An 11,247-nucleotide genomic window follows, 5' to 3' on the forward strand; every position below is an offset into this window, starting at 1 on the left:
ATTGTTTGGATTGAAATAACTCTGTAAATGGAAGGCACAGTAGGTAGAATTGAAAAAAGTAAATAATGTCATTGACTGCCCCAGTTGAAGTGGGATGGTTTCATGGAAAACTTAGAAACCAAATATTATATGTTTCTTCATTAAAGGATGCTAAAGATGTCAAAAACATTGTTAGGGTAAAGCTAAACACAAAGCTATATAATGCTTCCTAAATGCCACACAATATATACAAACACACACATACACACACACACACACACACACACACACACACACACACCCTGGAAAAAGAACTATAAAAAATCCCATCTACTACCTGTGGTAAACATAGCCTAAATTATATTGGAAAATTTATAATACAAACAGGAAAATAAGAATGCTTGTGCTAATTTAAATCCTTACCCCAAAAATCGATTACAGTAATAAAAGAGTATAACAAAGAACTTTATTAAAAACATGACTCCACTCATTAACACAAATGTTTTAATCATTGTGACTAATATTAACTTTGAGTCAAAATTAAAATTCACAGAGAAAATGTCCTTTTTAAAACAAAATGCCAGCCAAAAAAGTATATGTGAAGAACTGAATTTTAGAATTTAAGGAATACAAATATAGATGACAAATTTTGATGTTAAAAAAATGGGATGTGGACAAGGTGGAATAATGAATAGTAATTTTTCTAGAGGAAGATCATTGGAGAAAAATATATTTATACATTCTCAAAGTTTCCCTCTCCAAATTGCTTACAATATGCCTTTAAATGGACTCACAGAGTGGATGCCTCCTTCCCCAAGTGACAGTCCTAGATAGAGACATGAGTGATAGACAAACTGGAAGGTCCTGGCGTTCAGGTGGGATGAGACAGGAAGCATACAGCATTAGCTGTACAAGGGTTTGGCTAAAAGTTTAGCCTGAATTTAATCCTGAGAAAATTATCAGACAACTGAAGAATGTGGGTCATGCTGCCAGCAATCTGATGTGTCCCCTACAAACAGGTCAAAGTCATCACAGACTCTAACAACAAAAAAGTGAGAAGAGATTTTAAATTGAAAAAGACTAAAAAATTTATCTTTTTAGTCTTTTTCCACCAAAATATTTCCTCTCCTTTTTATTACAACATTTATGGTGACCTTGAGTGAAGAAGACAGATTACTTGTCTTGTTTACTAGTCTACATTCTTCATGTGTCTGCTAATTTCCTGTGATTGAATACAGGCTAAATATCTTTAGCAAAAACATTGCAATGCTAATACTGAAACAGGGTCCAGTTTGATCTGCTGTCTTCTCCCACTGTTTCTACCCTTGGGTTTTTGCAGGGTGGGGATTGCAATGGCTGAGATTAAGGTCTCTCAATAGTTCTATGGACCTTGGCCTTGGCTTGGGCGTTAATGAAAATTAGAGGCTAAGGAAAAGTGATTTCTCCAGAAAAACTGGTCTTTTAGCGTGAAAATTATCAACATCCATTCTTGATTCTGAAATCCCATGATCATGAGGATCTCTTCAGTGTTCTATTTGGCCATCCACATAGTCTGTTTCCTATTTCTTCAAATGGAAAAGGTAATTTCTATGATGAAATCTTGTTCAAATTAGCAATATTATCTTCTTAGTTCCAGCAACACTTGGTATCTGAGAGAGGGAGAAAGAAATAAAATGAGAGTCTTTCTCAAGTCCTGGGGGCAGAGACCACCTGAGCTCCTATGGGAGGAGGAGCCAATTGCTGGGACTCAGCCTGCATGAAGTGGAAGGTGGCATTCACAGTGATTTAGAGAAAACCCCCTTGAACTTTCAGTCCAGTTTGTTGTGGTGCAGCATTCAGGACCCCTTCTGAGTCCCACCCACCACCTAGTGATATCAGCCACTTCCTAACCAAATCGAGGGCTTTTCCCAATTCTCGGTGCTGTGTGTTCTTAGCACCCAGGATGCACATTCATAAACACACTAATGTGGGAGGGAGAAACACAACTGTTATGACTCTTAAAAGGGAATAGTAGGGTTGCAATTGGCAGAGCATAGGAAAAAGAGCCAGTAGGCTTCAGACAGCACCCAAGTCCAGTCCCACCTTTTACTAAAGAGGAGACTGATGCCTTAGGGCTCAGGTTTAACTGAAGCCACATGACCCTCTGACAACCCTGAAGCTGACCATCTCCATAAATATTGAGAAAGAGCAGTAAATGGAGGGCATAACAGGCACAAGGGATGTCGAGTCACTTTGCCTAGACAGTGAAAATAATTGGAAAGTTCAGAGCATTTTAAAGACCTTAAAAAGATTCATTTAAAATTGTAAGAGTGAAGGGAGAGCAGTGAGGACAACCACAGCCCAACATTTTTACTCTAATTTCACGAAGGCAATTCCACACTAGGTTACACCATAAAGCATTTGTGGGAATATTCTCAAAATGTAGAAAAATAAATCTGTAAAGTAAAAAGGACTACACTGTGTTTTACTATACTCTCCACTGTTCGTATTTCTCTTTTCCCAAAGTACTCATTTAGAAGAGGTTCCTTTTAGTATTTCATGGCGATCAAGAATGGCATAGAAGCCTGGTGCCAGTGTCCCACACCTATAATCCCAGATGCTTAGGAGGCAGAGAACAGAAGGATCTGATTCTAATCCAGCAAAGGTAAATACTTCTCAAGACCCTATCTTGAAAATACTAAACAAAAAAAAAAGGATTCCATAGTGGCTCAAATGGTAGAGTGCCTGTGTAGCAATTGTGAGACCCTGAATGCAAACTCAGTTACACCAAAAAAAAAAAGATAAAAACAATAAAAAAATGTGGTAAATAAGTGTAAATATGAAAACTTTTCCTGAGTTTCAGTTGTGATGCATTATTATATTTTCTTCAAGGAAGGGAGTCTGAAAAGTTTTATGTGTGAGTTTTATTTCATGAAACTCTCTGACCTACAGTATATCATTCAAATTGGAGTACTGATCTCATTGGAGGACTGGGAAGTTAACATGGTACAATGAAAACTGCCAGATTTACCATAAAAATGAACAAGAAAATACTAAATTCCATTATGTGTAATTGGAGGAAGTATCTTTTAGTACACTGAGTTTTAGTGTAGGTACTAATTCTTATCTCATCTGCCACCAGGTTGTGCACATGTGCTTCAAGAATGGAGGCTAAAGGTCAAATCCATTCATCACCAGGTTTTTTTATAACAGAGAAAGGTTTGGTTGAGAGGGAAAAACAAATTCAATCTTCAGTTAATGGTGTTCAGCTCTTTGTATGGAGTAAGCCACACATATGGGAAAATTCTGTATTGAAAACTTGAGATCATCATGAACCAGGGTTCCTAATTGTTTTTGCCACATATTAGAATCACCTGGGAGCTTCTAAAAACACTGATGCCCAAATGTCATCCCAGACTATTAAAGTGAGACTCTCCTGTGTGTGTTCAAGGTATTCATCAACCCAGGTGCTTGTATCAGTGCAGAATGATCTGCAGACAGTGAATGGACCACCAATATCCATCATTCTTAATTCATCTCTGCATCTCTTTCATGGCTGGTTTCTGACCTACTGACTCTATGGATTTTCCTCTTCATTTTGACAGTTGAAGCAAATCACTTTTTTGTCAATTGCTATTGCTGTCAAGCTTGCCTTGTATTCTCAATCAATCATATTGCCTGTTGAAATACCTGGCCTTGGAGTCACTTTCCATTAAGTTAGTCAAATAAAAACCTCTCATATTCTCAGACCTCCAGATTCAATGTAGTTGAATTTTAGCCTCTTGGCTAGACATGTCAAGTGGAAAAGAAAATAAGGAGAGAACACAGACTGCCTAAGAATCTCATGACTTATGCAACTTTGAAGTAATGTTGGCGTCTACTTTTGGAATGACATCCCTTTACAGTACCATTTAATATCCTCCAGGTAATGTTAGTGTCCATGAGGTACAGATACTGAGTTCTGATCAAACCATGCACATTGGAAAGGGCTGAAGACTTGGGGATGAATAAACACCAACTCCCGGTCTGGTATTTCTCCCACCAATAGCCTAGTCTGCAATTTAGTTTTTTGTAATCAGGGTGCCTTCTCACTAATTTTAAACATTATCATGTGCATGTATAATTTTGACTTAGCAATTGACTTGGTCTGGGTTCCCTTACACAAGCACAGAGAAAGTGAACAAATGATTCATAAAGGGCATGGTCCCAGAAGAAAGAGGCAATGCAGCTGGGGATGCTGGAAAGACAAGCAAAAGTCAAGAAAAGGTGGTTTCTTAGAAATTGTGTGTACTCAGAAAAAAAAAAGAGATGCACTTTGTACAATGTAGGTAACAGCTGGTCTTACCTGTGACAGTTAAAGTCTTAGGAGAGCCGGGATGCTTAGGAGCAGAGTTCAGAATACAAATAGGTGATGATGGATACAGGAACTGACATGGTCACAGCCCATGGAAATTCAAGGTAAGAAAACGCAGAAGTTACATCAGTTGTTGGATAGAACCAACCTTGAAGACAAAGCACAGTAGGGAAATGAGCTCAATCCTACATAGAGACTCCATCATAAAGAATAAGTGCATCCAAGAGTCATGTGTGTGATTACCTCTGCTTGTTGATGCAGGGAATCTGCACTTATTTCTCCACTTGCTGAACAATAGTATTCTTTGAATAATCTTCTGTTTCAAGAAATTTGTGGCACCAGTGAAGCCATGTTGAAACTCATGTATATTGTCAACTGAACCTTCAGCAGTATCACACTCCAGCTTTTCAGGCTTCTTCACTTCAATGGAAGCATCCAAATTTGACTCTGAAAATAAACCCAGAACCAGTATTATCCATGCCCTTATTGGGATATAACACAGCCAACAAGAAAAGAGAGAAGGGTGAGACAAATAAGTGCAAGCAGGGAAATGAATCCTATATATGCTGATATTTGCATTTTTGTTGATGTTTCTGACAATATTCAATAATAATAAGATTGCCAAAAAGCAATGGTACTTCCAATTTATTGTCAAAGAAATTGTCAAGCAGTGTGAGAAGGACTGAAAGGAGCCACTGGCACAAGATCCAAGTCCAATCCGACTTTTTACTGAAGAGGTAACAGTGATAACTTGGGGCTGAACTTTAAATGAAGCACATGACCTCTTAAAATATAGAGCATACCTGTTCCATCAACATTGAGGAAGAGCGAGGAAGGCATAAATGGAGGCCACAGCAGGCACTCTGGATGTGAAGATGCTGTGAAAAGCAAGTAACCTGTTAGACATCAGGATGAAATCAGAGCATGGAGTAAAAATTGATGATTCACACACTTCCTGTTCCCCAAACCTCTCCTGAGCTGGGTTTTGCTCAGGCATCTGTGAAGATGAGCAAGAGACAGAGTGACTGATCTCAGGTGCTGATTAATGGCTGGGCTTGTGGGAAGCCAATGTAAAGAAAAAGAGAGGCCAGATAGACAGGGAGACAATTATATACATGTTATTCATATGGAGCAGGGATGTCATATCCCCAAAGGCTCAGGAGCACTTCTCAAGGGACTCCTGCAGTGGGAGACTGTGGGCCCATAGCCCACCTGACTTTTACTTACTGCATTACCACCATGCAACATCAGAGGCTCCAGGAGTTGACATTGAGAGTGACACAGGGTGAAGACTAGCATGACCCAAGCTATGTGTGGATGTGAAGGGTTGAATTTATAGTCCTAAGAACATCTAGAGCAAGCCAGGTGTGGTGGCCTAATCCTGTTATACGAGCTACTTGGGAGACTGAGACTGGGAGGATGGTGGTCTGTGGTGAGCTGGAACAAAATGGTAGTGAGAACCTATCTCAACAAATAAGCAGGGCTTGGAGTGTACCTATCATCCCAGTTAAAAGGGCCTATTGCATTAGGTCAAAAGAGGCCCTCAGTTCAAATGCCAGTAATGCCAAAAAACTGTTTGTTATAGATTTCAAGCACAGCCATTGTTATCTATGCCCTTTCTAGGATATAAGAGGGTCATCAAGGTAACAGAGTAGACCAGGATGTAATTACGGTCCAAGGATAACATGGCTCCTGAAGACAGAGGTCCAACACACCCTTATTGCTCACAGGCACATGGTGGCTCAACATGGCTCATTATCCCCTCTTCAACCTGCTGCCTATGGATCTGTGGCCCCCACACAGGTCCTCGATGACAAGAGACTGCCCTGGCACTAGGAAGTCAGCAAAGCTCTAGAGCCACCTGACCTCTAATCTTCACTGAACAAAAATGGGCCTCATAGGTGGTCTACAGACAAACTTCAGCCCCTCAGGATGGGAGTACAGGATTGGGGGTTCCCTTGGGAGACCAGCTGGGTTGACTGCATTGTGTGGAGAGTACTCACTGTTTTGACTCAGTGTAGGGCTGACTTTAGGCCCATCCAAGGGGAGGGCGGTGCCTCTGAGACATTCTTCTGAGTCTAATTGATCAGGATGAGGAAAAGTGTGAAAATACTCTTTGCCTGATGAACCTGTGAAGAGTTCTTTCACTTTCTCCTCTTGCAGCTGACTGTTGAGTCTAGTGAGATCAGGAGGAACAAAAGATGATGTCAAGATGGATTACATGCCACAGCAACCCATTTGATCCTGATGAGGTCCAATACCATATCCTTTCAAAAAGACAAAGGAAACCATTCTCTGACATGGGCACAGCTTGATTGCCATGGAGCTGATAGAGAGGCAGAGAGACAGAGGGATTGAGTGTGCTCCAGATCAGTTCACTGGCCAGCTAACAAGCTGATAGGGGGAAGGAGACTCAGTGCCACCTGTAAAGTACAGTCAATAGAGAGGACACATATGGAGAATAGTGGTAGGTAGAACTTCTTCATAAATGACATTGATTTTACATACAGCTATGCAGTGACTAATGGATCATCATTGTAGACTTCCAGTAAACTTGTCACATTTAGACTTTTCTATCAATAGTGAGACATAATAGGATTTTTTTGGCCTATTTACATTTTATGGCATATCTGTCCAAAACCTGGAGCCAAGAGTGTAGAAAGAGATGTGCACAAAGGGAACAGTGATTTCTTTAATGGGGAGAAGTGCTGAGATTGCTTCATTCATCTGTCACTCAATCTACAAGTAGGTAACTTTGCTAAATGGCTTATGTCATCACTGGTTGAGTGAGTGACTTTGCTACATGCAGCAGTCTTTCTTTACACTCAATGAGGAAATTGGTAGCTATTTTCACCTAAGAGTCCCTCCTTCGAAGGTTAACCTTGCTTTCTAGTCCTCAATCTTTCATCATTACCTGGAATACAGTGAGTTTTCATCATCATCATCATCATCATCATCATCATCATCAACATCATCATCATGGTTTTCTGCAAATAGATTCAGGAAAGTCAGAGTTATTAAGTAATTCCACCTCACCCATTTCAACAGAGTGCCCTATGTGAGCATGCAGATATAAATCATGTATGTATGAGTTCAGGATGCACTGGAAGAACTAAACTCAATGATCTCCTATGTTGACTTTGGTAGTGGGGCAAGGGACTAATAAAACCAAAGCACCTTATAGACAAGTAGAAAAAAGTATAACAAAGCACACTCTTTGGCTTCTTAAAAATCTAAACATAGATCTGCCATATGATCCAGCAATCCCACTCCTGGGGATCTACCCAAAGGAATGTGACACAGGTTACTGCAGGGGCACCTGCACACTCATGTTTATTGCAGCACTATTCACAATAGCCAAGTTATGCAAACAGCCAAGATGCACACTACTGATGAATGGATGAAGAAAATGTGGTATTTATACACAATGGAATTCTACTCAGCCATGAAGAAGAATGAAATCCTAGCATTCACAAGTAAATGGATGGAACTGAAGAACATCATTCTAAGTGAGGTTAACCAGGCTCAGAAGACCGAAAATCATATGTTTTCCCTCATATACAGACTTTAGATCTGGGGCAAATATAGCAATGTGATTGGACTTGGGCCACATGATAAGGTGAGATCACACATGGGAGGTATGGGGATAGGTAAGAAACCCAAAAAACATGATAGTATTTGAGGTCCTCACTGCAGAGGAACTAATACAGAACCTTTAAAGTGACAGAGGTCAACATGAGAAAGGGGATCAGGAACTAGAGAAAAGGTCAGTTAAAGATGAATCAACTTAGAATGTAACACATTTATACATAGAAGAAATGCTAGGAATCTCCCTGTATAGCTATCCTTATCTCGACTAGCAAAAATGCTAGTTGCATTGTTTATGCTCTCTCTTCAACAAAATTGGAGATAAGGGCAGAACAGATTCTGCCTGAAAGTGAGGGGAGGAGGGGGGGTGAATAGAGATGGGATGGGGAACAGGAGAGAGAAATGGCCCAAGCAATGTATGCACATATGAATAAATGAGAAAAAAAACACTCTTTTGTAAAATTAATATATAATAATAAAAATACATGTAGCATCAAAAGTAAAAGAAAGAAATGGTGTATGACAATACGGAGACCCTTTTTCCAGAATACTCTGATTTTGTGGATTACTATTATGGTATCTGGTGTTTAAAGGGCAAAGTTAAACTGTATTTTGTTCTCCTGATCACTGGATACTTCTCCAATTTCTTCTGGATTTGTCTAGCTATGTCTTTCCTCCTTCTCAAATGATGATTTCCAGGATTTAGGGACACTAAGGGGTTTTATTTTCACTAATGTGCATTGATGGGCAATCCCTCATTCGATTTTTACAGCTTGGAAGCAAAACATAATTTGCACCACTTTACAGATGAGAAACCTGAAATCTAGAAAGGATAAATTAGCTACTTGCTTACAGTCAGGAAGTGAGTGTTCAGGAAAATATGGGAAACTTTCATTCTTATTCCAGGCTCTCAGCACTCTAAGAATCTGCCTACTTTTCTTAAGCACTGGATAGATATACCTCCTGCCCTAAAGACCACATGCCATCCATCACGTATGAGAGAGAAATTTGGAATACTTTGACCTCTAATCCTGTGCATTTCTCCACTCTGTTCCCACTGAGGCTGCGTGCATCCTGCTGTGACCTCACTTGTGAATGGAAACCAGGACATCTGGTAAGTGTTACTACTGGAGGTAGTGGAATGTCCCATAAACTGGGGACCTTGGTATAATCAGGGTTGTGGTCAACTTACCTGCACTTATCATGTAGACAAAGGACTCCACCACCCTGCATGCCTCAGCCAGTTGCTCTCCATGGTCCTGCTGGTTGTCAGGGTTTTCCTGAGTGTGGAGGACCTTGAGATGTTGACTGAAGGAGAAGAAGGCCTCTCTTTTTTCCTGTAACTGCTGGAGCAAGTCACTCATCTCTCCCACCTGAACTTGAATCAGGCCATCATCTTTCCTAATGTGGGATAGAGAATTTTTTCCTTGTATGTATCAAGTAACTTTCCCTGCTATGGAAAACCTGCAAAGAGCTAAGGTACAAAATGCAGAGAGCGGGTGTGTATCCCTCTCTCATTTTGATCATTCAGTGGTCATATACATGTGACTATTGAAAGCCAGGAGCACTTATCACTTATCTAAACTCTATTTTTACTTAAGAAGTTAATTAGAAATGGTTTTGAACTCAAGATTATACAAGAAGAGAAGCAAATTAATTTAAGGATCTACTTTGTGGTTGTCTAATTGCAGAGCTATTTTCTCCTGGGATTTGCAGGGGACATGTCCACATCATCTTAGGTGCCATTTATAGTCCTTGGTAATTATTTACCTGGGAGCCTTTGTCTCTTGTTCTTCTCCAGCTTTGCAACCAATTTTGTTTTCTGAAAGTATAATCAGATGGAAGGAGTCACCTTATATTGCTAACCATTTATGCACTGCAAACACAGGGACTTAAATAGTATCTGTTGAACTGGAGTCCTCAGAAAGGACCACTTGGATGTGGGATGTGTTCTAGGAGTAGCCTGGCTCTGTTTTCCTGACCCACTGCATAGATGATAGTCCTGTTCTGATAAATCATCAACACATGTCCACTGTTTGAACACTGGAAAACAGTTAAGCATCCAATTTCTCCACAGAGATCCTGGGGAAATTGTCTAGCTGCCTTTGGGAGCTCTTGCCTACCTTCTCCCATCACACATCTTCCTTTTTCTGGTTTACATGTAATAGACACTGACATTAGATTTAGGTGAATTATACAAACTGCCTCAAGATAAGGAATTCTTTTTGCTCTCCCAGGCACAGCATCCTTGCTATTCATCAAGGTTTGGGGTACCAGGATGCAGCCTTGCCTTCAGGGAAAATTGAATACACAAGCAAGGATAATAGTGCAAGGACGTTCAGGTACTCAGAGCAATGCTAAAGGAGGACAAATCGGGAGGAGTTGGACTGGAGCCTAGAGTTCAGCAACCTTAGTAACATCTCCAAAAGCACAGATAAGATCACCACCCAAACTGCAGATGCTGAAGGAACACTGTTCAGAAATGATATTTAACAAGACAATTGATGAAGAGTTAAGATGACCCATTACAATACAGACTGTGGGATTCACTCAGTCTCCTTACCCTGGTCTATACTGTTTCCACACACTGCATTTGCCAGTGTATACCAAAGTGAGAAGTGTGGCATGAAACCAGGAAAAGTACAAGCTGCCTGATCCACCTTACATCTGTGCTTAAAATCCACTCCTGGAGTTTGACTGAAACCCAGGTGTAGCAGCAGGACCTGGGGCAGAGAGAGCTGTCTAACAGACAGAAGGCTGAGGTAAAGGATAGAGAGGCTACATGGGAGACCATTGGGAGCCTTATTCTCTTTGCAGTGAGGGTGCTCACCTGACACAGCCGGAGGATTGCGCACCATGTATTCCTCAGATAGGAAGGCTGGAGTGTTGGGAGGCTGGTGGAACTCAGACAGGTCATAGCAAGAGGATGGAGCCAAAATCTGCTCATGCAATGAGTCCTGCTGCACTGTGCTAAGGCTTGCATACCCATTCAGCTCCCTGATGAGCCCAAGTATGTAAGGAAAAGAGAATGTTAAACAATGAAACTGTAGTCTTGAGAATATTTCACTTGCACCTGATGGATAGCCTAAATGGGAGGTCACAAAATGCAAATAGGACATTCCAAAAAATCCTCTGTGACTAAGACAAAGTAAGACTATAAAGGGAGTTTGAGAACAGTGTGTATGTGTGTGTGTCAGGGGGGTTGTGGCAGTGGAGGTAGAATTTGAGAGAAGGGGGTATTCAGTGGAGATCAATGGTGCTCAAGGAGGTCAGATAACATGCTGGTGAATAAGGAGTCCAACCTCCCTGTATGGGCAGGGATGACATGCACACCATGAGAACCACAG

General features: G+C 40.7%; 1 protein-coding gene across 1 annotated transcript; it reads right to left on the reverse strand.

Annotated features, from left to right (window-relative positions):
* Positions 1–548: 548 nt before the first annotated feature.
* LOC141414892 (NBPF family member NBPF8-like) lies at positions 549–10,813 on the reverse strand. The gene is made up of 9 exons (XM_074050473.1): positions 10,731–10,813; positions 9,671–9,722; positions 9,093–9,301; positions 7,227–7,299; positions 6,316–6,488; positions 5,116–5,190; positions 4,556–4,759; positions 4,304–4,460; positions 549–1,628 (listed from the first exon to the last, which is right to left on the reverse strand). Exons 1-8 carry the CDS (start codon positions 10,756–10,758, stop codon positions 4,339–4,341), a joined length of 936 nt encoding a protein of 311 aa, XP_073906574.1. The 5' UTR covers positions 10,759–10,813; the 3' UTR covers positions 549–1,628; positions 4,304–4,338.
* Between the last annotated feature and the right edge of the window lie 434 nt (positions 10,814–11,247).

This window comes from Castor canadensis, chromosome 12 (genome assembly GCF_047511655.1).
Source record: "Castor canadensis chromosome 12, mCasCan1.hap1v2, whole genome shotgun sequence".
Classification (NCBI taxonomy): Eukaryota; Metazoa; Chordata; class Mammalia; order Rodentia; family Castoridae; genus Castor; species Castor canadensis.